Genomic DNA, 24387 nt, shown 5'->3' on the forward strand with positions numbered 1-24387 from the left:
GTGTGTGTGTGTGTGTGTGTGTGTGTGGTGTGTCTCTGTGCACCTCTCAGCTCCCCCATTTCCTCTATCTATAGGATGGCCATATTGTCTAGTAAGTACTTGTTTACTGTTCCTCTCCCCTCTTGGGCTGTGACCTCCCCAAGAACAGGGCCCTGGTCTTATTCATCTTTGGTCTTTGTACCTGCAGCTGGGAGCAGCTAGCTAGCTAGCTTTGTGGTTGGAAACAGGTCCTCACAGTGGGCTTGTTGCATGAGATGATGGGTGAAATGGGTAAATCATCATCGCCATAATAATGAAAGGTATTATTCAGACAGGATTTTTTGAGTCTGGTTCTTTATATACAAAATCTCATTTAATTCTAATAGAAACCTTTGACGGAGACCCACTTATCCCCATTGCACAGATGAATACGCGGAGGACTTGAGAAGTAAAAAGCGGGTCTCATAACTAGTTAAGTAGTTAAAATCCAAATCTGCCTGAGTCCAAAGCCCGAGTCTCCCCGCAATCGCCGCACGTAGAGAATCACCGAATGGCGGAGAGCGGGGCTGGTGCAGGGAGGAAAGACTTGACCAACCAGTCCCAGTCCAGGTCCTGGCTGCGGTAGCTTTTGCTCTAGCAAACCCGCGACGCGTGCGCAGTGCAGTGGCGGCGCCCCCTGCGGGCGGCGCGCAGGCGGCAGCGGGCACTTATTGCGCCTGCGCGCTCGCGGCGGAGGTGGCGGTACTCTGCAGGGCACCGGCTCTTCGCGCGCCGCCGCGGCCATGGCGCATCCGGGGAAGCTGCTCAAGGAGCAGAAGTATGACCGGCAGCTGAGGTTAGCCGGCGCTCACCGCGTCGGGCGGGCGGGCGGGCGGGCCAGTGAACCCTCTGCGTCCGTGCCGGGCCTAAGCGAGCCAGCGGCGCGGCCGAGCCTCTCAGGCCTCCCGCCGGGCCCGCCCCTGCAGGGCTCGGGAGCTGGCGCTCGGGCCTCCAGCCTGAGGCCAGGGGTGCTCCTGCAGGGCCGACCTCCTACCCGCGGGGCGCGCCCGCCCTCCAAGCAGTGTGTTGTTTGAGGTGCGCTCTCCCAACGGCGCAGCCTTTGTCACCGGGGAGGCTACCGGCCCCGCCTCGTTGCGCTCAGGCACCAAGTTTTGCAGAATGGGGGGATCGCGACTCCCCATCCCCGCGCCGACCGCGGTACCGAGTGTTAGGTGTTGTTCTAAGCCAGCGCTGTCCATCAGAAATATAATGCTAGTCTCATGTGAGCCAGGTGTGTCATTATGCATTTTCTAGTAGTCACATGAAAAAGAAACAGGTAAAGTCAATTTTAATAATACAATTTAATCCAATATATTCAAAATATTACCATTTCAATAGGTAACCAATATTTACATTTTTTTATATTGTCCTCGAAATCCGGCGTTTTACACTACATAGCACATCTCCATTCCGACAGGCCTCATGCCTAGAGCTCAGTAGCCACATGTGGCTAGTGGCTACCTTAATGGACACTGCAGGTCTAGGCCATCAGGCAGGTCCTTGGTTATTTCCTCTCCCTTGTTTTTTCTCTTTACCCTTCCCATTCCTTATTTATTGAGCATCTTTGGTGTGTTAAGGCAATGAAAGTAACAAACTCTTGGCTCCCTTTCTTTCTGGAGCCTCCAAGCCAGAAGTTACAGTATGTCGCTAAGGACTGGAACTCCCATTTGCACCTACAACTGAGTGCTGTCTTAGGGGCTTTAGGCACTCAATTCTGAGAGCAGCCTTGAAGGCAGACAATTCTCTGCTTTATTGATGGGGAAACTGAGTCTGGGAGAAGTGAGATGACTAGCTCTGTGTTTGAGCCAGGGTGTGAACTCAGGCCCTTCTGGCCTTTGCAAAGCTGGTACTCAGTCACATCACTCTGCTCAGAAGCTTGTGGGGAAAGAAGCAAAGTGGCAGAACCCTTGTAACCAACTCATGCTCTCTTGCAAATTCTTGGAGTTGCTTGTGTTTTGAATGCAGATATAACCATACCTGACAGAGCTGAGATGATATTTTTGGTTACTAAGTAACTGGAACAAAAGAGTTTTTGCTGAGTTCAGTCCATTGAAGGATCAAACTTTACCTTTCATAATAAGAACTAGTTATTACGTTGAAATGTCAGAGGGAAGCAGTTAGAACAAAGATGTACAGCCAGCCAGCAGTCAACAAGGCCCTGATTTTCTTAGGCCAACAAGAGTAGAAAGGATTGATTTCTTGTTTGGGCCCTTTCTTGAAACATGTTATCTAGAAATGCACCAGTAATCTCTTAGGCTCACTCTCCAACTACCCAAGCATCCATCAACTAAATATGTCAGGTGTCTTCTGTGTGCCCTACTTTCATTGGAAAACCTGATGTTTCCAGTCCTTCTGGTTCTTCCAGGTTTTTCCTCCATTCATTTGATAACTGTTCAGTGATCACTTACCCTGGACAGGACATTGTGCCAGGCATTGGGACTACAGTGGTAGATATAAGGAGTGATCTGGGACCTTTTGGAGCTTAGAGTGGAATGGAAAGATGGATATTCAGCAAATAAAAAACCAAATAAGGCAATTATAGTTGTGACATATGCCGTAGGACATACTGGCTACAGGATAAGATAATCTGCTTTAGATCAAATAACAAAGAAGGCACATTAAAATCTATCCGTCCTCCAGGCTATGGAATTTTTCTAATGGTTTGGAATTTTTCTAATGGTTTGGGCTCTCCTTATACTTCTTATAGTGACAAGAAAAGATAAACTAGTTAGTAAGCTTTCTGGATGAAAATCAGGTTGGCTCAGATGCTATGATACATGTGTGATCATATACCTTGTTCTTTTAATGATATGCCTGTGTGAATCAACATATATTTCTAATCTTTAGTACATCTTTGTTAATGCTTAATTTGTTAATTTATTAATAATGCTATTAGAATGTTCATTGGGTATTATATTTTAAAGTACTCCTATAGAAGTCAATGTGAGGCTTTTCATATGATAATAATTCAGTTTTCTTGGTAAAGCTTTTCTCACTCTTACAGATGTCACAAGTCTTATATCAAGTGATAAGTCCTATGTCAAGATCTTAATTAAACTGGATCCACGTAACTTAAGAAGAAATGAAATAGAGAACAGAATCAATTTTAAGTCTAAAGCACTTCTTTAATGTTAATGAGTATTTTTTTATATATATATATTTTATTGATTTTGTACAGAGAGGAAGGAAGAGGGATAGAGAGCTAGAAACATCGATGAGAGGGAAACATCGATCAGCTGCCTCCTGCACACCTCCCACTGGGGATGTGCCCGCAACCAATGTACATGCCCTTGACCGGAATCGAACCCGGGACCCTTCAGTCCGCAGGCCAACGCTCTATCCACTGAGCCAAACCAGTTTTGGCTGTTAATGAGTATTTTTAAAGACTTTGCGTTCTGTAAGTTATCTGGCTTGAAGTGAGTAATGGACAGGAAGCTGAAAGACCAAGTGTCTAGTTTTGACTTGACCCCCCATCCAACCATGCATGGCATCAATCTTAGTCTTATGTTACACAGCTATATAATCCCCATAACACCTCCTGCTGTTCCTGTTTTACATATTTGCCATGGTTATCACATCAGTTATTCTATGCAGGAACACTTTAAAGATTCAAAGATCACCATTCAAATAAGAAAGCTGTATTTTTAAAAATATATATTTTTATTGATTTCAGAGAGGGAGAGAGAGAGAGAAACATCAATGATGAGAATCATTGATCTGTCTCCTGCGCACCCCCCACTGGGGATCGAGCCCAACCCGGGCATGTGCCCTTGACTGAAATCGAACAACCTGGGACACTTCAGTCCACAGACTGATGCTTTATCCATTGAGTCAAACCAGCTAGGGCTAGAAAGTTGTATTTTTATGAAATGCTTTTAAATGTTGAATTTGTATCTTGTTTTGTAGGTTGTGGGGTGATCATGGGCAAGAGGCTTTAGAATCTGCTCATGTTTGCCTAATAAATGCAACAGCCACAGGAACTGAAATTCTTAAAAACTTGATACTTCCAGGTAATGTAGTTTTGTGGTTGTAAATTTACTTCTTTAAGGTTTTAACTAGAAATATATATTCTTGACTGATTCTCTTTTGTCTCCCAGGTATTGGTTCATTTACAATTATTGATGGAAATCAGGTCAGCGGAGAAGATGCTGGAAATAAGTATGTTTTATTCTTTTCAAATATTTGCATGCTAGGGAAGGCAGTGTATTGTCACAGGAGAGTGAGGCCTAAGTCCCAGCTTCCCCTCAATCAGGGTGTCTTGACTCAGTGGACAGTAATCCCTGTTTTGGATTATGGCAAGGATGAAGGGGATTAATGTAGCTCAAATGCTAGCACATTGTCTGGCAAATAGGCCTTTAATAAAATATATCCATCATTACTATCTTTATTGCTGTTATTAATACAAAGGAGTGGGCATTATTTTTTTTTAATATATTTTATTGATATTTTACAGAGAGGAAGGGAGAGGGATAGAGAGTTAGAAACATCGATGAGAGAGAAACATCGATCAGCTGCCTCCTGCATACCTCCCACTGGGGATGTGCCCACAACCAAGGTACATGCCCTTGGCCGGAATCGAACCCGGGACCCTTCAGTCCGCAGGCCAACGCTCTATCCACTGAGCCAAACTGGTTTCGGCAGGCATTATTATTTTAATTGTGGAGTCTGGACACTTTCTAAGTCCTTGCATGGATTCCTGGATGTTAGTATATAATTAACAATAATTGTATATTTGAATTATAAGAATAATAAAATCTACCTTTTACTTGCGGTATCTTCTAAGCTTAGTCCAGGTATATATCTCTCCACTACACTGTCTCCATAAAAATGCTGTTGTAAAGATGGCCTTTATATCAATCTTCAAAGCTGATCATATTTAGATGTTTAGAGCATTTCAGACTCGCCTTTTCAGGGAGTTGGAGTCCGGGATCTCTCATATTTGTCAGTATACAGAAGCAATGAATAAATACAAGGAAAATCAGAATTTGGTTCATATTGAACTTTGATACACAATACAGCCCTTTTATTAGTGTCTGTAAAGAAAAAGTCCTATTACCTTTGTTTACTTGGTTGCCCAGAGCAGGATGTAATAAGAATGAGGCTTCTTTTTCTTATGGAGCCACTGAGCTTGTGCTACAACATAGCATCCTGACTGATTGATTAGCAGCCTCAGGTCTGGGCCCTGGGATATGACAAGGGTATGTGTGGGAAGAAGCCTGAATAGATCTGTTATAGTTACCTGAAAAAGCAAACAGTTTAATACAGCATTTCCCACATGTGGCCTATGGAGCATGGTTCTGGGGAATGTTAATAACTGCTAAATGGACAAAGGGATTCCATGGGCAAATGAAATTAAACATTTCTTTAATATAAGACTTTAATATCATGTGTATTGTGTAAGTTATGAATTTCCAAGAGGGAAATATAACCTTATGGTGATTCCTAAACTTTTTAAAGCCAGAGAACTCTCTTTTCTCTCAGAGCATCTTGTGAAATTCTTATGTGCTGCACACTTTGGGGAACATTGATTTATTAGCTTGTCTCTGATTGTAAGTTTCATCCAGTTTTCTTCCTCCAGGAAAGCTGTTACAATCTGTAATCAAAATATAGTTTGTTTTTACAATATGAATGAAATGTACCTGGTATTACAAATAACCTCCCCTTTATATAATCAAAGAAGCCCTTAATTTTATTTTTTTTGGGTCTTTTTCAGTTTTTTCCTTCAAAGAAACAGTATTGGCAAGGTAAACAATCAATTTGTTACAGAATATAGTTGAGTTTCAGCATTCAATGATGCTACTATATTTTGGTTTCTTGAAAAAGCTTTGACTTCAAAAAAGCTTATATTTCTCTGAGAAAGAAGTTAAATTAGCTCATTTTTTTTGATCTTGTAAATTTTATAAGCTTTGTAGTTTAAGAATGTAGAAGTAATATATCTTTTTTTATACTGTATCCTGTATTAATGCTAAATCTTGAGTGATGTAAATGTTCAGAGGAAAGAGTATTTTTAAGTAAGAGCCAGAATATCTGTTATTTTTTTATTTCATATTAAAAAACAAAGCCATACTAATCAACTTAGTACAATATTCTGAGTGGAAATGACTTTTTTTAATGATTGACCTCTTGTACAGTATTGTAAATTGGTCTAGAATAGTCCTGCCTGGTGCTCATGGTTTTCTGGTCATTTGCATAATCAGAAAAGTAGGATGCAAATGAAGTATTCACTTAAAAACTCTGAATAATAAGTTCTGTTCTAAGTAATATTCTGGTTGAGTCTCAGTTTAAACACTATGAAAAGCAGAGTTGTCATATCTGTACATGAAATTTGTTGTAATTTTATAGTTTGTTTGCTTGATCTGTTAATTGAAGGGTTACATTTTAACCAAATTTTTTCTAATTCAAGTCAAATGCTTTCTTTTCAAAAAGAACCGAGCTCAAGCTACCATGGAATTCTTGCAAGAATTAAATAATGATGTCTCTGGGAGTTTTGTGGAAGAGGTATATATGTATATACATTATTATGTCTGTGCAGAAATTTTATTTTTTAATAATTCAAAACTCTAGGAATTTAGAAATTTGAATTTTTGTATGCTATTTAGTTGAGAGTTGGATTTAACATTGGAGTCTAGCATGTTGCCTCATTTATTTTAAACAGCTTAACTGTTTCTGCCATGTTTAATATGATTGTGAACTTGTTGGATTTTTTTCCCCCCTTGTCCTATTTAGAGTCCAGAAAACCTTCTAGACAATGATCCTTCATTTTTCTGTAGGTTTACCATTGTGGTTGCAACTCAGCTTCCTGAAAGGTAAATTTTTATGTTAACTTATTTTTACTTGAATGTCTTAATTAGATTTTCATAGTTTTTGTTTTTCCTGTAGAGTATGGTTTTTAAAAATTCCTAAACTCTATAGAAACCTTTAATTGGAAGCACTTACGAATCTCTAGCATCAAAAAGATAGGAAAGAAAGATACTGGTTGTGAAACTTGGAAGGATATATATTTAGAGCAGTTAAGTTGAACATTGGTTATTTTAAGTGGGGGGAAAAAACTAGTTAGAAGTAATTATAGGGAAGAAAGTTACTTTTTTTAAAGGTGTTTTGTTATATATCCATTTGCTTATATTCTTATTTATTGTGCCTTCCTTTACAGCACATTACTACGTTTAGCAGATGTCCTCTGGAATTCCCAAGTCCCTCTTTTGATCTGTAGGACATATGGACTAGTTGGTTATATGAGGATCATTATAAAAGAACATCCAGGTAAAATTGTTGCACATATGGGGCTTGCTTTTCATTGCTTTGATTTTAGAACTTGACAATTTAGAAAGTCAATTTTAAATTACAAAGTAAATTTGTAGCAGCACAACCAGTTTATAGGTTCAAAGTGTCAACCAGTGACTGATTAATCTAGTATTTCCTTTACTTACATTATAGGAGGATACAAAACAAGAGATAAGTAGGTACAGCTTCTTCATCTTATTAAGAGGCCTAGTTGCTGTGCAAGTACCTAGCCTTTTTTTTTTTTACCTCTTAACATACATAGGGCATGCATGTATGGCTACTTACAGGCGAGAGCCAAGGTCACCCTGACACCTAGAAGTCACACCACCTTTTCCCCACCAATCTTTTATTCCATTCTCAACAGGCCTTAGACTCCAGTTCAGGTACAATTCCACAAAACAAGGCATTTATCTAACTACTGTTCCAAGGAAAAAGTGTTATCAGAGACCAGAGTCATTCATATCCAGGCTTGCACCAGCTCAAGGCTGATATTAGTCCTTTACTTACAAAATTTTAATCTTAAATGATCGTAACATTTTTATTCAGTATTTACACATTGCTCTGAGCCAGGTAGTTTGCTAGTGCAATGATAGAGCCATTGGCATTGGTATCAGCACTGAGTAGTAGTTAGTATCTGCTTAGCAGTTAGAGAGTTACTTGAGAGGATAAGCTTTTGGCAGGTGATGTTGGGCCATTTAAGAGTTGTAAGTGGGAGAGTGACAGTAACAACTTCAAGTGGATCATTGAAGCTGAGTTGAGAATGAATGATGGCAGGAGGAGTAAGGGTAGGTTGTTAGGTAATATCTGAAGAGGCAAAGACTGGAGGCAAGAGTTGCTGTTAGGAGATTTCCAGTGGTTTATATGAGAAAGGGAGAGAGCGCGCCACTAAGTGCAGATGTTACAAGGATAGGGAAGTGGGAATAGATGATAATGAAGGTTAACATTGCTAGCTTTGTGCCTGTCTTTATATGAATTATTTCATTTAATCTTTCTAATATCTTATAAGATAGATACTATTTTATCTGCTTTTTACAGATGAGGATGCTGAGGCACAGAGCGATAAGTTATTTGTCTAAGGTCACACAGCTAGCAAGTAACAGAACTGAGCCTAGCTTTAAAGACTCACTGAGATTACACACTTTTCTGAAATCCCCTATGTGGAGAGCTGTGTGCAAAGTGAGATCAGGATGTGAGGAGTGACTGGTGATGGGCCAAGGAAGCAAGAAGTCAGGGATGACCATCAGGTTTCTAGGGAAGAGGTTCAGGTAGATGGTGATGATGTTTGTCAAGACAGCAGGAGGAGTAAGGGTAGGTTGTTAGGTAATATCTGAACACAATTTTATCAGTTTTGATCTTTTTCAACTATAATAACAAAATTTTGTTTTAAGAGAATCTTGGATTTTACTTTCATTAAAACTGTAGTCTACTTACAATTTGTGCCTTTAGCAAAATGTATATGTAAATTTACCTGAATAACGAACAAAAAATTTTTTTTAAACTGTAGACCCTATGCCAATTTAAAAATTATAGATTTCCCAAATTCTTGTAATGTAGTGTATTGCCAGCAGTATTACTAAAGAAGTAAGTTTATCTTTTGGCATTATTTATTTCACAGTAATAGAATCTCATCCAGATAATGCATTAGAGGATCTACGACTGGATAAACCCTTTCCTGAACTGAGAGAACATTTTCAGTCTTATGATTTGGATCATATGGACAAAAGGGTTAGTGTGACCTTATTTATTTATTTTTAAAAGTATGTTTGGCCTGGCTGGCATGGCTCAGTGGTTGAGCATCGACCTATGATCTAGAAGGTCACCGTTTGATTCCTGGTCAGGGCATATGCCTGGGTTTCCGGCTTGATCCCCAGTGAGGGGCATGCAGGAGGCAGCCAATCAGTGATTCTCTCTCATCATTGATGTTTCTATCTCTCTCCCCATCTCCTTCTCTGAAATTTAAAAAAAAAAAGTATGTTTGTATTGATTTCAAAGAGAGCAAGGGAGCGGGTAAGAGAGATAGAAACTTCAGTGATGAGAGAGAATCATAGATTGGTTGCCTCCTACATGACCCCTGTTAGGGATTGAGCCCACAACCTGAGCATGTGTCCTGACTGGGGATTAAACCATGACCACTCAGTTCATAGGTCTACGCTTAATTACTGAGCCACACCGACCGGGCTGACCTTCCATTTTATAGATAGACTTAAAACATTTTTGAATACACCAATGTGAAACAATACTATAAACCTCCATAGTCCTGTCATCCAGATTACATAGTAACAACATTGTACCTAATTTGTTTTAAATAAATCTTCTTTCTCCAAAATTTAAAAAACCTTTTTATTGAACAAAAGTACATTAACTTAACATATCTATGTAATTAACACCTAGATCAAGAAATTGGACATTAATATATTCCTCTTCATAGTCCTTTCCTAAACAAATAGATGTGCTTTTTAAAATAGTTTGAATTTGGGGTGGGTGGGTGTTGAAATTTACTCCACTTGAAGCTTATTTTTAGTGTTTGAGAATTACCAAGGCAGCTGCATATTTTGGTATGAAAATAATAATGATATTTATAACACACCATATAACTTAAGGAGTATATGTATTTTTTTCTACCTACTTATTAATTAAAATGCAGGTGTTGGGTTCATTAGAAAACACAGAGAAAATCTTCCTGTAGTCTAGGATTGGTATCTGAAATCAAGAGATTTAAGCTTTATTTTTGGGTGGCAGTCTCTGAAACTGGTTTTTGATGGTAAAATGGGGACAATCATAGTACATACCTGCCATATTAGGATCAAATTGGACACTGCTTCTAAAAAAGTTTTGTGAAGCAATTTTTATTAACCCAGTTCATTTTCTTTCATTCATTATTTCATGTATACTGGGGAATGATCATAAATATTGTTGAGTTGGTTGAAAATGATAGTGAGGAATAAATATTAATTAATGTTAACTGGTATTTTTTTCTCTCTCAATTTTAGGACCATAGCCACACTCCATGGATTGTGATCATAGCTAAATATTTAGCACAGTGGTATAGTGAAGTATGTCCTTTTTTAAAAAAAAGAAATTCCTTATGTGACTGTATTTTCAATTTATTATAAAGGATTTCATTGGAGGGAATGAGAGATTAATTTTCTTTCCTTGCTTGGCTTAGGGTAGGTGGGTGCTTTTCAGTTTAGATCTAGCAGTTCCTGTTTTAATACTGATATTTTTACTTACAAAATGAAATTTGAATGAATGTCATTCTGAAACTGGCAGTGGAGAATGAATGTAGAGAAATGGCCCACAGTTTCTGTTTCTATCAGGTTAGCCTCTGATTTCACTGGGGTGTATATTTACTGATGAAATCTCATGTGGATGGGAGAATGGGGAAATTGTGGACTCTCAATTTCCATATTTTGAGTTTTTATAACTAAGTTTTTAAATTTTTTAACTGATTTAGACAAATGGACGAGTACCTAAAACGTATAAAGAAAAAGAAGAGTTCAGAGATTTGATTAGACAAGGTAATATGGGATGTGACTAAATGTTATATAAGGTTTGGAAAGCAAATTGCTAATGTTTATTGGATTTCTGTCAACACCTTTGTCAAATGATGCCATCATTAGTTCATATTTTATTTTGCCTTGGGGGAGATTAAGGAGCCATTCCTTGTACAGTTTTAGGAACGACTGATGATAAACCATATTTATTCTTAAGTTTCAAAATATCTGATCCTCCCTTCAGAATCTGACAAAGTTAATTCCATAATGTTGGGGGGAGAGAAAGAGAAAGAAGAAAAAGGTTGTTTGCTAACCAATTTCTATTTTAATAGGAATTCTAAAGAATGAAAGTGGGTCTCCGGAAGATGAAGAGAATTTTGAAGAAGCTATTAAGAATGTGAACACAGCACTAAATACAACTCAGGTATTAAAAGAGTTGCTGAGGGATTCATGTAGAAAGGTGTTTTTTGAAGTCCTTATGATAAAATAGTTGATTTTAGATTTAAGTTAATATTTCCTAAGTTGTATATAGTGGGTTAGAAATTAATATCTATTACAGATTGACTCTTGTTTTAATAATATTCTGTATTGTCCTAGTTAAATGGACATGAGTGCTTCAGTATATAATAGTGATATAATGATTTATATAAATCAATTATTTGAAGTACATGATTTGTGAATAGTAATAGTTTGGGTGTAGGAATTATATACTGAAGGTGATACTTTGCTGGTCCAAAATAGTGTTGCCTGAAAAGTTAAATTTTACCCTGCATTTGATTTTTTTTTCTTTAACTTGAGATTTTTTTTCACTTTTATTATTTTATTTTATTATATTTTAATCCTTACCTGAGGATATTTTTCCATTGATATTTAGAGAAAGTGGAAGAGAGAGGGAAAGATGGAATTTTTGTTTTGTTTTGCTTTGTTTTTGTTTTTGTTAATCCTCAACCGAGGATATTTTTCCATTGATTTTTAAGGAGAGTGGAAGAGAGAGGGAAAGACAGAAACACTGATGTGAGAGAAACACATCGATTGGTTGCCTCCTGCACGTGCCCTGACCAGGGCCGGAGCTGGGGTGGAACCTGCAACCTAAGTACATGCCCTTTGGTCTGCAGGCTGATGATCTATCCACTGAGCCAAACTGGCTATGCCTGCATTTGCTTTGACAGTAATTTTTTGGATATAAAGGAGGTGTTTTTAAATGACATTGATACCTTAAAAATTACTTGGAGGATAACTCATTTTAGATGCCCTTTTGTTATTGAAGCCTGGCAAGTGAGGTTTTGAGGGAACTTAGGAATTATACAACTGGGAGTTTAAGTTAGAATTTTCTTATAATTTAAAATAGCAACAAATGCTGCCTTTTAAGTTAGAAAAGCACTTAAGCTGTCATTATAAGATTTTTGGAGACAAAGAAGTAGTGTTTCTGAGTGAGTAAAAGTGTGTGCTTTGTGAATCAATTTTTGGGGGTGATAAAAATTTTCTATGTCTTAATTGGGGTGATGGTTAAAAATATATGTATATTTATCAAAATGCATTGAATTGTACATTTAAGAGTTGTTCATTTCACTGAATGTAAAATTTACACCAATTTAAAAACACACCAAGGTTCTCATGACTGGGGGATAATGAACTAAGCAAAGAGATAAATGCACCAGGTACTATGAACAAAATTAGAACAGAACGAAGAGCTAGAGCATGATGGGGAGGACAGAGGTCTGGGATCCAGAGGGGGGCCAAGGAGACTCAAAGAGATGTGTTTAAGCAGAAGCCTGAGTGAAGTGACATGCAGAGATCTGGTAGAAGAGCTTTTAGGCTGTGGAAGCACATGTGCAAAGAAAGGCCCGGAACTGGGATGAAGCTTAGCATTTGTTCAAGCAGTAAAACTGCCAGGATGCTTGGAGTGACGTGAGCAAGGGGGAAAGTAGTCAGAGGGATTTGAGTTTGGAAAGGCAGAAAGGGCCAGATCATAATATCCTTGCAGGCCATTGAAGTGTTTTGAGCAAGGGAGTGGAGTGATCAGATTTATATCTAAAAAATTATCTGGCTCTGTGAGAAGAGATTGTAGAGGACGGGGAGTGAAAGCAGAGAAACCAGTTGGAGGTTACCAGTAAGACATTTTTTTCCACAGTAGAATCAAAGCCTATAATTTCTAAAGTTTTCTAAATTTTCTAGTTAATTTAACTATCTAGTTTTTGTCAGAGGGTTGTCTCTTTATCTAGTTTTTGTCAGAGGATTGTCTCTTTCAACAGTCGCTAATTAGAGTGAAAGGGTTGAAAATTTTCGACAAGATGGAAAAACATGAAGTACTACAACTCTAACTTGACATTAATGTCTGTAATCTTTGTTATATTTTAAAATGTAAATATGTTAAAAGGTTTACTTTGGATCCTTCTTTATTCCATTTATGATGGAAAAGAACAGGTCATTCGTTAATGCTAACAATAATGGGCAGGATGTGACTTCCTTCCATTCTCTTTTTCTTCATCAAACCTCCATCTGGTACTCATTCTAAATAAAAATGTAAGAAAATCAGAAGTATGTATTTGATTACAGTTTGAGAATTCAAAGAACTTATTCAGAGAAACAGCAATGAAAATAAAGGTGGGCAGATTCTTAGTATAAGTAAATGTTTCATGTTCCTTTGGTAGATCCCAAGCAGCATTGAAGATATATTTAATGATGATCACTGCATAAATATCACCAAACAGGTAACAACAACAAAAAGTAAAAATAGTGCCACCTTAAGCTTTGGGTCAGATTCAAATGCCATTTAATAATTTTTTATTTTACTCTTTCAGACTCCATCATTTTGGATTTTAGCTCGTGCCTTAAAGGAATTTGTGGCTAAAGAGGGTCAAGGAAATTTACCTGTCCGAGGCACGATTCCTGACATGATTGCAGATTCGGGCAAATATATAAAATTGCAAAATGTGTAAGTCACTGTTTTCAAACTATGTAACAGAAAAAAATAATTTGTTTATATTAGAGATGAGACTATTTTACTAGCCTATCAGAAATAAAATGGAAACCTGTTATAATCTAATTGCTTTACAAATAAGCTAAAGAACTTAGAGGGAAGATTTTTTAAAAAATAGATTTTATTTTTTGGAATCGATTTAGGTTCATAGCAAAATTGAGTGGAAAGTACAGAGTTCTCATATACCGTTCCCCCCCCCCCCACAGGAGACAGATTTTTTTCTTATGTATTTCATGATAAAACGTAACATTTGAGCACTTAATTCTGTGCTATGAGCCGTCCTATGTATTAACTAATTTAATATTCACAACATTAGAGAGAGATACTATTTTGTCCCAGTTTAATAGATGAGGAAACTGAAGCCTAGAAAAGGTAATTTATTCAGGGTCAGACAGCTGGTAACTAGCAGAACCAGGATTTGAACCCATTAAATCCATCTCCATACTCTTAACTAGGGCCCTATACTGTCTTTTATTTGTAACTTAAAACTTGGAAGTCTTCAGTTTGTATGAATTTTTTATTAGTAATGTTTCATAATTTAAAGAGTTCATGTCTATAGATAGACACCTGCTATCCAGGTATCACTAGCCTGAACCCAGATAGACTGTCAAAAGGATGGTTCTCAATGGATTTTACCCTTATGTAGTTTGGATTTGGTGCAGATGAATCCAGGGCCACTGGCTTGGTTTCCTCAAGGGCCAAATAATGACACACAGAAAAGATCTCTGTTCCTTAACAGATTGCACTCTTCATCTCAGTCGTTGTTTAAAAATCTTTGTTGTCTTAGCCTAAAAGTTCAACTACTTAAAACTTGGGAAAAGTCAATTGAGGATAGAAAGAAGTATGACCTCACATTGGAGGGAGTTAGCTTAACACGTATCATTTTCAAAGGGTGAAAATGTAAATAGACTTTAAAATTTTACATTGCAGGTGGACAGTTTTGAATTATTTAACTTTCCTTGGACTTGACTTCAAGGAGAAAAATCATGTTCTTTAGTAACATGTGTTGCAGATTTTGTTAGAGAAGCATGGACCATGGATTATGGAGGGCAGTTTTTAAGTTGGGTGCTGTTAGTTACAGAGGGAACCTGACTATTATTGGATTCCAAGTGTCCATCACTAACACTGGGAAGATCCCCAACCACTAACAGGTGCTGCTGGCAGCATTTCCATGGCATTTTCACATTTCATATGTTCCAGACCAGTCTTTTTTCATGAAAAGGAAAACAATTTTTTGTTTGCTTCCTGGTGATATTTACAATTTGTTAATAATAGCTTTCCCCCCCCCTTTTTCTCAGTTACCGTGAAAAAGCAAAGAAAGATGCTGCTGCTGTGGGTAATCATGTTGCCAAACTGCTGCAGTCTGTAGGCCGGGTAAGCTGCTGGGCACACCGCCTTTGATGGACAGCACAGCCCCATGTCGGCCTGATCCCTTACTTCAGCCAGAAAAGGTTTAGAGATGGAGGGCATGGCACTGGCTCTGTGCTTTTAGAGGGATCTCTCACTTGCCTGCCTCATGAGAAAGACTTTTAAGGAGAAAATGGTGTTTTTCCAGTGCTCTCCCAGCACTTGGAGAAAGCCTTCCCATCCCACAGTGATCGTCTTTGTGCTGTGCCCTCTGCTAACCTGCTCTTTTATACTGGAGCAAAATCTGCATTGTCTCTTTACAGGCACCAGAGTCCATTTCAGAGAAAGAATTAAAATTACTCTGTAAGTCCCCTTGAATTAATTTCCTTATTTCGTTTCATAAAAATGTGCCATAAGGAGTGTTCCCAGGAATTTTAAATAGTTGAAATTAAAAATTTTTCATCATCTCATGGTATAGATAAATATTATTGGGTAAGGTTTTTTATTCTTATAATGTAATAATAAATGGAGATTATTTTAAGACTGGGTCAGAGCTAGAACAAATCTATCTATGGCAATGCAAAAAAGACATGAAGGTCAGTTATTTGAAAATTGTCATTAATACCGACTTCTTTTCAGCTTATTGATTTTAACTAATTTGGGAAAGTTTTATCTGAAGGCTTTGAGTATGAAGTCGAGTCATTAGTACATGGGGAGTATTGGTTTAACTACTCAGTTTGGTCTGGGTTTAGTGACTGTAATAGAATTAAGAATTTTACCATCTAGTTTAAGATGGTTAGGCTCCAGGTGTTTTTGATAACTCCTCAGTAGACCCGAAGCATTTCTTTTTCTAATGTACTATTTTTTTTTTAAAGTAGGTTTACAGTTGTGAGTACAAGAAACAGTTATTCTTGTATTATTACTTATTAATTACTAGAGGCCCGATGCATGAAATTCATGCACTGGGGTGGGGGGTGTCCCTCAGCCCAGCCTGCACCCTCTCCAATCTGGGACCCCTTGGGAGATGTCCGACTGCCGGTTTAGGCCCAATCCAAACCGGCAGTCGGACATCCCTCTCACAATCTGGTTCTGCTGGCTCCCAACCGCTCACCTGCCTGCCTGCCTGATTGCCCCTAACCGCTTCTGCCTGCCAGCCTGATCACCCCCTAACCACTCCCCTGCCAGCCTGATCGATGCTCCCCTGCCGGCTCGATCGCCCCCAACTGCCCTCCCCTACCAGCCCGATTGCCCCCAACTGCCCTCCCCTGCAGGCCTGATCCCTCCCAACTGCCCTCCCCTGCTGGCCTGGTCACCCCTAAATGCCCTCCCCTGCTGGCCTGGTTGTCCCCAATTGCCCTCCCTCCCCTGCAGGCTCGATCACCCCCAACTGCCCTCCCCTGCAGGCCTGGTCCCCCACAACTGCCCTCCCCTGCTGGCCTGGTCACCCCCAACTGCCCTCCCCTGCTGACCTGATCGCCCACAACTGCCCTCCCCTGCTGGCCATCTTGTGGCGGCCATCTTGTGACCACATGGGGGTGGCCATCTTGTGTGAGGGTGTGATGGTCAATTTGCATATTACCTCTTTATTATATAGGATTGTATTATTTTCCATATGAATAACTAAACCTACTTTAAAAAAATATTTTTATTGGTTTCAGAGAGGAAGGGGGAAAGAGAGAGAGAGAGAGAAACATCAATGATGAGAGAGAATCACTGAATGGCTGCCTTCTGCATGCCCCCCACTGGGGACTGAGCCCACAACCCAGGCATGTGCCCTTGACCAGAATCAAACCAGGGACCCTTCAGTCTGCAGACAAACAATCTACTCACTGAGCCAAACTGGCTAGGGCTGAACTTTATTTTTAAGAGCAATTTTAAGATCATAGCAATGTTGAGTGCTAAGTAAGGAGATTTCCTGTGTACCCCCGGACCCAACACATTCACACCCTCCCCCATTATGAACACCCCCCACCAGCGTGGCACATTGGTTACAGTCGATGAACTGACATGGACACATCATCACCAAAGTCAACAGTTTACATTAGAATAAACAGGTGATGTACCTTCTGTGGATTTTGACAAATGTGTAAGGACAAGCACCCACCATTATAGTATCATACAGAATAGTTTCACCGTCTTAAAAATTTCCTGTCCAGTTAGGTGTTGCGTTCATTGCCCTAGATGGTTTGGTTCAGTGGATAGAGCGTCGGCCTGCAGACTCAAGGGTCCCAGGTTCGATTCCGGTCAAGGGCATGTACCTTAGTTGCGGGCACATCCCCAGTAGGGGGTGTGCAGGAGACAGCTGATTGATGTTTCTCTCTCATCGATGTTTCTAACTCTCTATCCCTCTCCTTTCCTCTCTGTAAAAAAATCAATAAAATACGTTTTTTTAAAAATTTCCTGTCCTCAGCCTATTCATCTCTTCCTTTCCCCCTAACCCCTGGGAGCCACTAATATTTTATTGTCTCTACACCATTTTTCCTTTTCCAGTGCAGTTTGAAATGATACCCCTTCTACTCTTGCCTCTATTCAACCCATTTCCCAACGAGCAGTCAGAGAGATCTCTTAAATAGGCAATTAGACCATACCATTTTCTGCCAGACCTGCAATGAAAATGGATCACCTTCCTTCAACCTACAAGGCCTTGCATGATCTGGTCTCTGCCTGCTTGCCCAGCCATCTCATGCCACTGTTCTCTGAAGCATTTCTTTTTAATTTAAGACCTAGTTTAAGAATAATACAATCTGTTTACATGCTTTCTGAAGATAAAGTCTACATTTTGCATGCTCCTCAATCCTAAAATATATTTATCAAACTTCTCCATTTCTTCACTCTTTCCCAGTCTTTGTTTAGGCTTAGTTTTAATGTTTTGTTCCATTATTAATCTTGCACCTTGTTTCAGCATACAGTGTTTGTTCTACTAAATCATATGATACCAGATTAAAAGCTGGATGTTGTGTATTTGAGGATTTATTCTGTTCCCTCTATTTTGGGATATGTTTGAAAATTTCCATAATATAATTTTTTTTTGTGTTGTTAAAACCTTACATATACCAAGAGCACAATATATTTAACACTTTACTTTCGGACTACTTATCCATAATAATGATAACTACTGTTCATTGAGCCCTATCAGGCATTGTGCTAGGTACTTTGCATCCATAACTTTCAAAGGTAAATAATATTATCCCCTTCTGAGGCTCAGAGAGGTGCCATCACGTACTTATTCAGTGCTGAACTGGTTGTAGTGCCAAGGACATGAATTTAGGATGACTTATGTTCTAGTGCCTTCCCTGCTAACCATTAGAGTCAAGTAGGAGACATTTCTTCACGTTACCATGTCTGTGAAGAGTATAGACACAATTTCCTGTTCTTAAAGAGATTTGTGATTTGGAATATTCATGTGTCAATTAGTTACCTCTATAATGTCTTTCCTGTGTTCAGGTAGCAATTCTGCATTTCTTCGAGTGGTAAGATGCCGATCCTTAGCTGAAGAATATGGCTTGGATACAGTTAACAGGGATGAAATTAGTAAGTATAATAATCTTTTGATGCTAGGTTATTAATTTTATTTTTTTCCATCCTTCCTTTAAAAATTGAATTTATGGGGTGACACTGGTTAACAGAATTTACAGGTTTCAGTTGCACAGTTCTACAGTACATCATTTGCGTCTTCACCACCCCAAGTCAAGTCTCTGTCCATCACCATTTATCACCCTTATATCCTCATTCAACTCCCCCCACACCCACTCTCCCGGCAATCACCACATTGTTGTCTGTGTTCATGAGTTCTCTTTTTCTTTTCTTCTTTTCTTTTTTGCTCAATTCTCTCCCCCTCCTGTCTCACCCCGCCACCCCACAGCTGTGAGCCTGCTCTCTCTCTATGAATCTGCCTTTATTCTGCTTTTGTTAGTTCATTAGATTCCACATATGCGTGAAATCCTATGGTACCTGTCTTTCTCTGACTGGCTTATTTAACTTATTATAATGCTCTTCAGTTCCATCCAAGCTGTCACAAAGGATAAAGTTTCCTTTTTTTACAGCTGAGTAGTATTCCATTGTATAAATGTACCGCAGCTTTAATTTTAAAGAGATTAATATTTTATTTATAATAATAATGAGTATATGGTGATAATATAAATGATAATGGAAATATTTATACTCTAAATTTAATTCTGTAAACCTATCCAAGTAGTCATAATTTCACAATGTAAAACTTAATACATATATACAATTGTATTTAGGTAGGTTACTAAGTTGTGTGATAAATAGAAGAGCTAAAGTCATCATGTTACTACTTTATTTTTTTATTTTAAAAAAAAATATATTTCTTTATTGACTTCACAGAGGAAGAGAGAGTGATAGAGAGATAGAAACATCAATGATGAGAGAGAATCATTGATTGGCTGCCTCCTGCACGCCCCCTACTGGGGATTGTGCCCACAACCTGGGCATGTGCCCTTGGCTGGAATCGAACCTAGGACCCTTCAGTCTGCAGGCTGACGCTCTATCCACTGAGCCAAACCAGCTAGGGCAGCATGTTACTACTTTAGTAGAGATTATGGTGACTAGATAATAGTCTAAGACAACTGGGTTTTATCTTAATGTATCTCCCTTTATTTTACTATTATTTATCATTTTCTATTTTATTGTCACAAAATACTAAAATTTTCTGGTAAAATTGCCTTGAGACCTAAAATTTGAGTATATAGTAAGGTCCATCCTTTATTGTTTTTATGTCATGAATTACCCAAATTATATTGAATTCTTTCCCTTTCAGTTTCCAGCATGGACAGTCCAGATAATGAGATAGTATTATACTTAATGTTACGGGCTGTGGATAGATTTCATAAACAACATGGTAGATACCCAGGTAAGAATAGCAATCGAATTATCAAATATAATAAAATCTTAAGTAGACACTTGAATTAAATCTTAAAGTGTTCTTGGGTGTTTATAATTGGTCCTTGATTTTTACATTGCAAACAGTTTACATTATATCTTATTGAGGAACTACCATTTGTTTTGTAAGTGTAACTATTTGCAAATAGTGTTTGATTCTAAACCACTACAAGGGAATGTTGGTTGAATGGATAGCATATAGAAGAAACATTTTTCTGTCATTTTTCACAGTTTACCTCTAAGAGTCACTGAGTTTCATTTAGTGGAAATGGAAAGTCACAAGAAGTATGCCAGTGACTCCTGAACTCAGAGCTCTGAAGATGTAGAGATTTCTTTGCTTAATATCTAATTTTTGTTATCTGTTAAATATAATGATTAGGGAATTGGCATAATTTCAAAGATTTTCAGTTGCCCAGAAAATTTTTATTAAGATAAGTTTAATTATGCAGGATTATTGCATAGCAGTACATTCTAGGTGTATCATAAAACCTGTTGCCCCAATTGATGTCATCTGTCTACTGAGTAACAGTCTTAATGAGCTAGCTTATCAGAAGAAAGAAAATGCATAAACACTATATGTATTGCTTTATTTGTATTATTTGATTAGAATGTTTTTTATTATCCATTGAATAACAAACCATCTCAAAACTTAGTAGTTTAAAACAATAAATTATGATGACTTTGTGAATTGGCTGGGCTCAGTTAGGCCTATCTCAGTGAGGAGCAAGGATCTTGCATGATGCCTAGAACTGGAGTCATTCTGAAGGCTTGACTGAATTCGACATCTGAGAAGTCATTTTTGCTCAGATGTCGGCCCTTTAGTCAGGAGTACTGGAACTACTGGGGGCTTGTCAGGCATCTGTCACCACATAGCTAGCTAGGGTTTCCTTTTAGCATGGCAGTTCTAGGGTAGAATTCTTACATGGTGTCTGGCTTTCCTAGAATTAACATTCCAAAAGACCCAGGTGGAAGGTACAAGGCTTTTTATGACTTAAGTCTTAGAAGTCACAGCATCACTTACGTTGTGTTCTATTTGCTTCACAGGGCCAGCTTAGATTGAGTAGAAGGGGGCTACATGAGGGCATGAAGGGGTATACATTGGGGAGCCATCTTGGGAGAGTAGCAACGTAGAGCATAGGCTTTGAACCTAGGTTCAGATCCAAGCTCTGTCACTTACTATCTCTTCAACTTGGATGAGTCACTGTTTCCCTCTAAGTCTCAGGTCTCATATTTATGAAATGGCAATAATAGTATCTACTCTATTAGACTGTTAGGGTTAAATATGTGATGTATGAAAATCACTACACACTGCCTAGCACCTTGTAAGTACTCAATAAAGGGTAGGTATTGCTATTATGAGGAAGAGTAGTGGTGATCATTTTTAAACCATAGTAGTTAAAAAATACTGATTTTTTTTAATACGTGAATGTTATGGCAATTATATTTTAACTTCCAGTAGTAATAACAATAGCTTACCTTTGGAGATGTTATAGCTTAATTATTAACAACTGTCTGGGTTTGTATCTGTTTTGCTATTTATGAGCTAAATAACTCAGGCAAATAATCTGTGTCTCAGTTTTTTCATCTGTAAAATGGGAATAATAGTACCTACTTAATAAGGTGATTGTGAGGATTAAACTAAACAGTATACATATGATACTTATAGCAGTAACCAGCATCTGTTAATGCTCAATGTTACCTGTTGTTATAGTTTTATGTCCTCTGTGTCATTTAATCTCTTGGAAATGAATAATAAACACCATAATTTTTACAAAGGGTATAAATACGACATCACTTTCTCATTCATTCAATTCTTCTATTAAAGTATTGAGCACCAACTGTGTGCCAGACACTCTTCCAGATACTGGAGATGGAGCAGTGAACAAAGGAGGCTTATCAAACTCAAATTTTAATAGGTTTTTGATGGTTTCTTTGATTGTTACAGATTTGTGATATTTGCAAATATTGGTCTCATACATTCTGTTATTTTTGTTCTTCATTTTCACACCTTACTTTTTTTTATTAGAACACCTGAAACTGGAGTAAATAAAGGAGGTAGCCATTCATTTTGAATCATGTTTATTTCAATGAGAATTAATTTGCATGTATATTTGTAGGGGTATCTAATTATCAAGTTGAAGAAGATATAGGAAAGTTGAAGTCTTGTCTCACTGGCTTTCTTCAGGAATATGGACTGTCTGTAATGGTGAAAGATGATTATGTCCACGAATTGTGAGTATTTCTTAAGCCATATTAAGAAATAATACTTGTGCCTGTCCTAAGCTAGTCGAAGTTCATGTCTCCTTTCTTTCCTAAAGTTGCCGATACGGAGCTGCTGAGCCACACACCATTGCTGCGTTCTTAGGGGGTGAGTTCCAAGGATGAGAAGACTGGCATCTGTTGTTATATAGTATAGTTATCAAGTTTTTTTGTTTTTTTAAAGGTTTTTATTGATTTCAGAGAGGGAGAGAGAAATAGAAACATCAATGATGAGAATCATTGATTGGCTGCCTCCTACACGCCCCCCACCCCCCACCCCAACTGGGGATCAAGCCCGCAACCTGGGCACGTGCCCTTGACGAATCAAACCTGGGACCTTTCAGTCCGCAGGCCAACGCTCTATACACTGAGCCAAACCGGCCGGGACAGTTTTGTTTTCTTTAACTATTTTACTGAGGGAGGTCAGTGAAGCAGGATGTTGAATATTAAGTGGCACAACGCCTTTATATTTCTTCACTTTGTCCAGGTCTTTGTTTTAAATATCTTCCCTGTGAGACCTTCCTCACTCCGATTTAAAGCTGAGGCCCCCCTCTTGCACTCATGCCTTCTTCCTGCTGTTTTCCTTAGCACTAAGGCCATTTGAGATGCTGTTTTACTCATTTGCAAATGGTCTCTCCCTCACTGTGCTGGAAGGGAAGGTCCATGGGGCACTGACTTTGTCTTCTGTTCCTACCATATTCCTGGTGCCTAGAACAGCGTCTGGTAGAGTAGAGTCTCACATTGTACTTAATTAACGAGAGTTTGAGAAAGATCAAGCTTCAGGTTATAAAAGATGAAGAATTTTTTTCTTAGTAATTTTTTTGTTTGTTCTATTTTTGTTTTGAGTACATACAGCAATATTTCATAGGGATTTTTTCCAAATTACAAATGTATTTAGAACAAATACACCTTTATTCTCTTTTTATTGTAAAAGTAAAGCAGAAGGGAGTCCTTAGAGAATCTTTTCTGCCTATATGTATCCTTTAAAAAGCAATCAACGCCAAAACCGGTTTGGCTCAGTGGATAGAGCGTCGGCCTGCGGACTGAAGGGTCCCGGGTTCGATTCCGGTCAAGGGCATGTACCTTGGTTGCGGGCACATCCCCAGTGGGAGGTGTGCAGGAGGCAGCTGATCAATGTTTCTCTCTCATCGATGTTTCTAACTCTCTATCCCTCTCCCTTCCTCTCTGTAAAATATCAATAAAATATATTAAAAAAATAAAATAAAATAAAAAGCAATCAACTATACTACTATTTTGATGTTTTTTTACTTAATATATCTTGCTAATGTTTCAAAACTACCTTAATTAAAAATACTTCATTCTTTAAAACTGTGGCATAATATCCCAAGCTATGAATGTATAAAACAAAACTTTTAATAACATGGTTACTAAAAATTATGGTCCTTTATTTTGATATGACAGTAAATTATGTCTGTTTTGGATTACTTTTAAACACCTTTGCTTTTGGAAAAAGGGAAGGTTTTCTTTACAGAATTGATATTTTTATATAATTCTTGAAACTTACCTTTTTCAAAGATTTGCTTTTTTCCTTTCTCCTTGCAGGAGCTGCTGCTCAAGAAGTTATCAAAATAATCACCAAACAATTTGTAATTTTTAATAATACTTACATTTATAGTGGCATGTCACAAACTTCAGCAACTTTTCAGTTGTAGAATAAGTATCCTATGTAGTGTGTTAATAATTGAGACTATAATTGCCTTTGGGTTGTGCTCGAATCTGTAAAATTCTGCCATGGGAAAACTGTTAAATTGTTTGCTTAATAAACATTTTCTCATTTGTAATAATGTAGTCTTGTTTGGGGGGCGCTGGCGGGGAGGAGGGGGATAGGGTGAGAAGGAAGCAGTCATGTTTCCCAGAGAGTAAGAGCTATCCATTTATAATTGAGTTCGCTATTTTCAGCTTGCTGTTTCAAAGTTACTTATAGAAATCGTGTTTCATCAGAAATAGCTTTAAGTACTTTTTTCTTACAGTCTTAAATAATGAATTTAATACATGTATAGATTTTAGCTCTGGACATCTTAGGACCATCCCTATTTGTTAAAATTAATAGAATTTTAAAAGCAAATATTTCAGACGAATTAGTTT

The 24387-nt window shown here is 38.1% G+C and overlaps 1 protein-coding gene across 1 annotated transcript; it reads left to right on the plus strand.

Annotated features, from left to right (window-relative positions):
- Positions 1-687: 687 nt before the first annotated feature.
- On the plus strand, positions 688-24082 carry NAE1 (NEDD8 activating enzyme E1 subunit 1). The gene is made up of 20 exons (XM_080643721.1): positions 688-814; positions 3925-4028; positions 4116-4176; positions 5732-5762; positions 6445-6516; positions 6745-6824; positions 7169-7278; positions 8915-9024; positions 10290-10352; positions 10754-10817; positions 11126-11217; positions 13445-13504; positions 13595-13728; positions 15072-15147; positions 15444-15483; positions 18565-18651; positions 19901-19993; positions 22140-22254; positions 22341-22390; positions 23845-24082. Exons 1-20 carry the CDS (start codon positions 762-764, stop codon positions 23952-23954), a joined length of 1605 nt encoding a protein of 534 aa, XP_080499847.1. The 5' UTR covers positions 688-761; the 3' UTR covers positions 23955-24082.
- Positions 24083-24387: the final 305 nt, after the last annotated feature.

Source organism: Plecotus auritus, assembly GCF_963455305.1.
Source record: "Plecotus auritus genome assembly, chromosome: 10".
In the NCBI taxonomy this organism is placed as follows: Eukaryota; Metazoa; Chordata; class Mammalia; order Chiroptera; family Vespertilionidae; genus Plecotus; species Plecotus auritus.

Excerpts from the sequence above, each read along its gene's own strand:
- NAE1 (XM_080643721.1), top strand. The coding sequence starts at position 762 with ATGGCGCATCCGGGGAAGCTGCTCAAGGAGCAGAAGTATGACCGGCAG. Across the intron at positions 10,353-10,753 it reads TAGCACAGTGGTATAGTGAA|ACAAATGGACGAGTACCTAA; the intron begins GTATGTCCTTTT and ends TAACTGATTTAG. Across the intron at positions 13,729-15,071 it reads TATATAAAATTGCAAAATGT|TTACCGTGAAAAAGCAAAGA; the intron begins GTAAGTCACTGT and ends CCTTTTTCTCAG.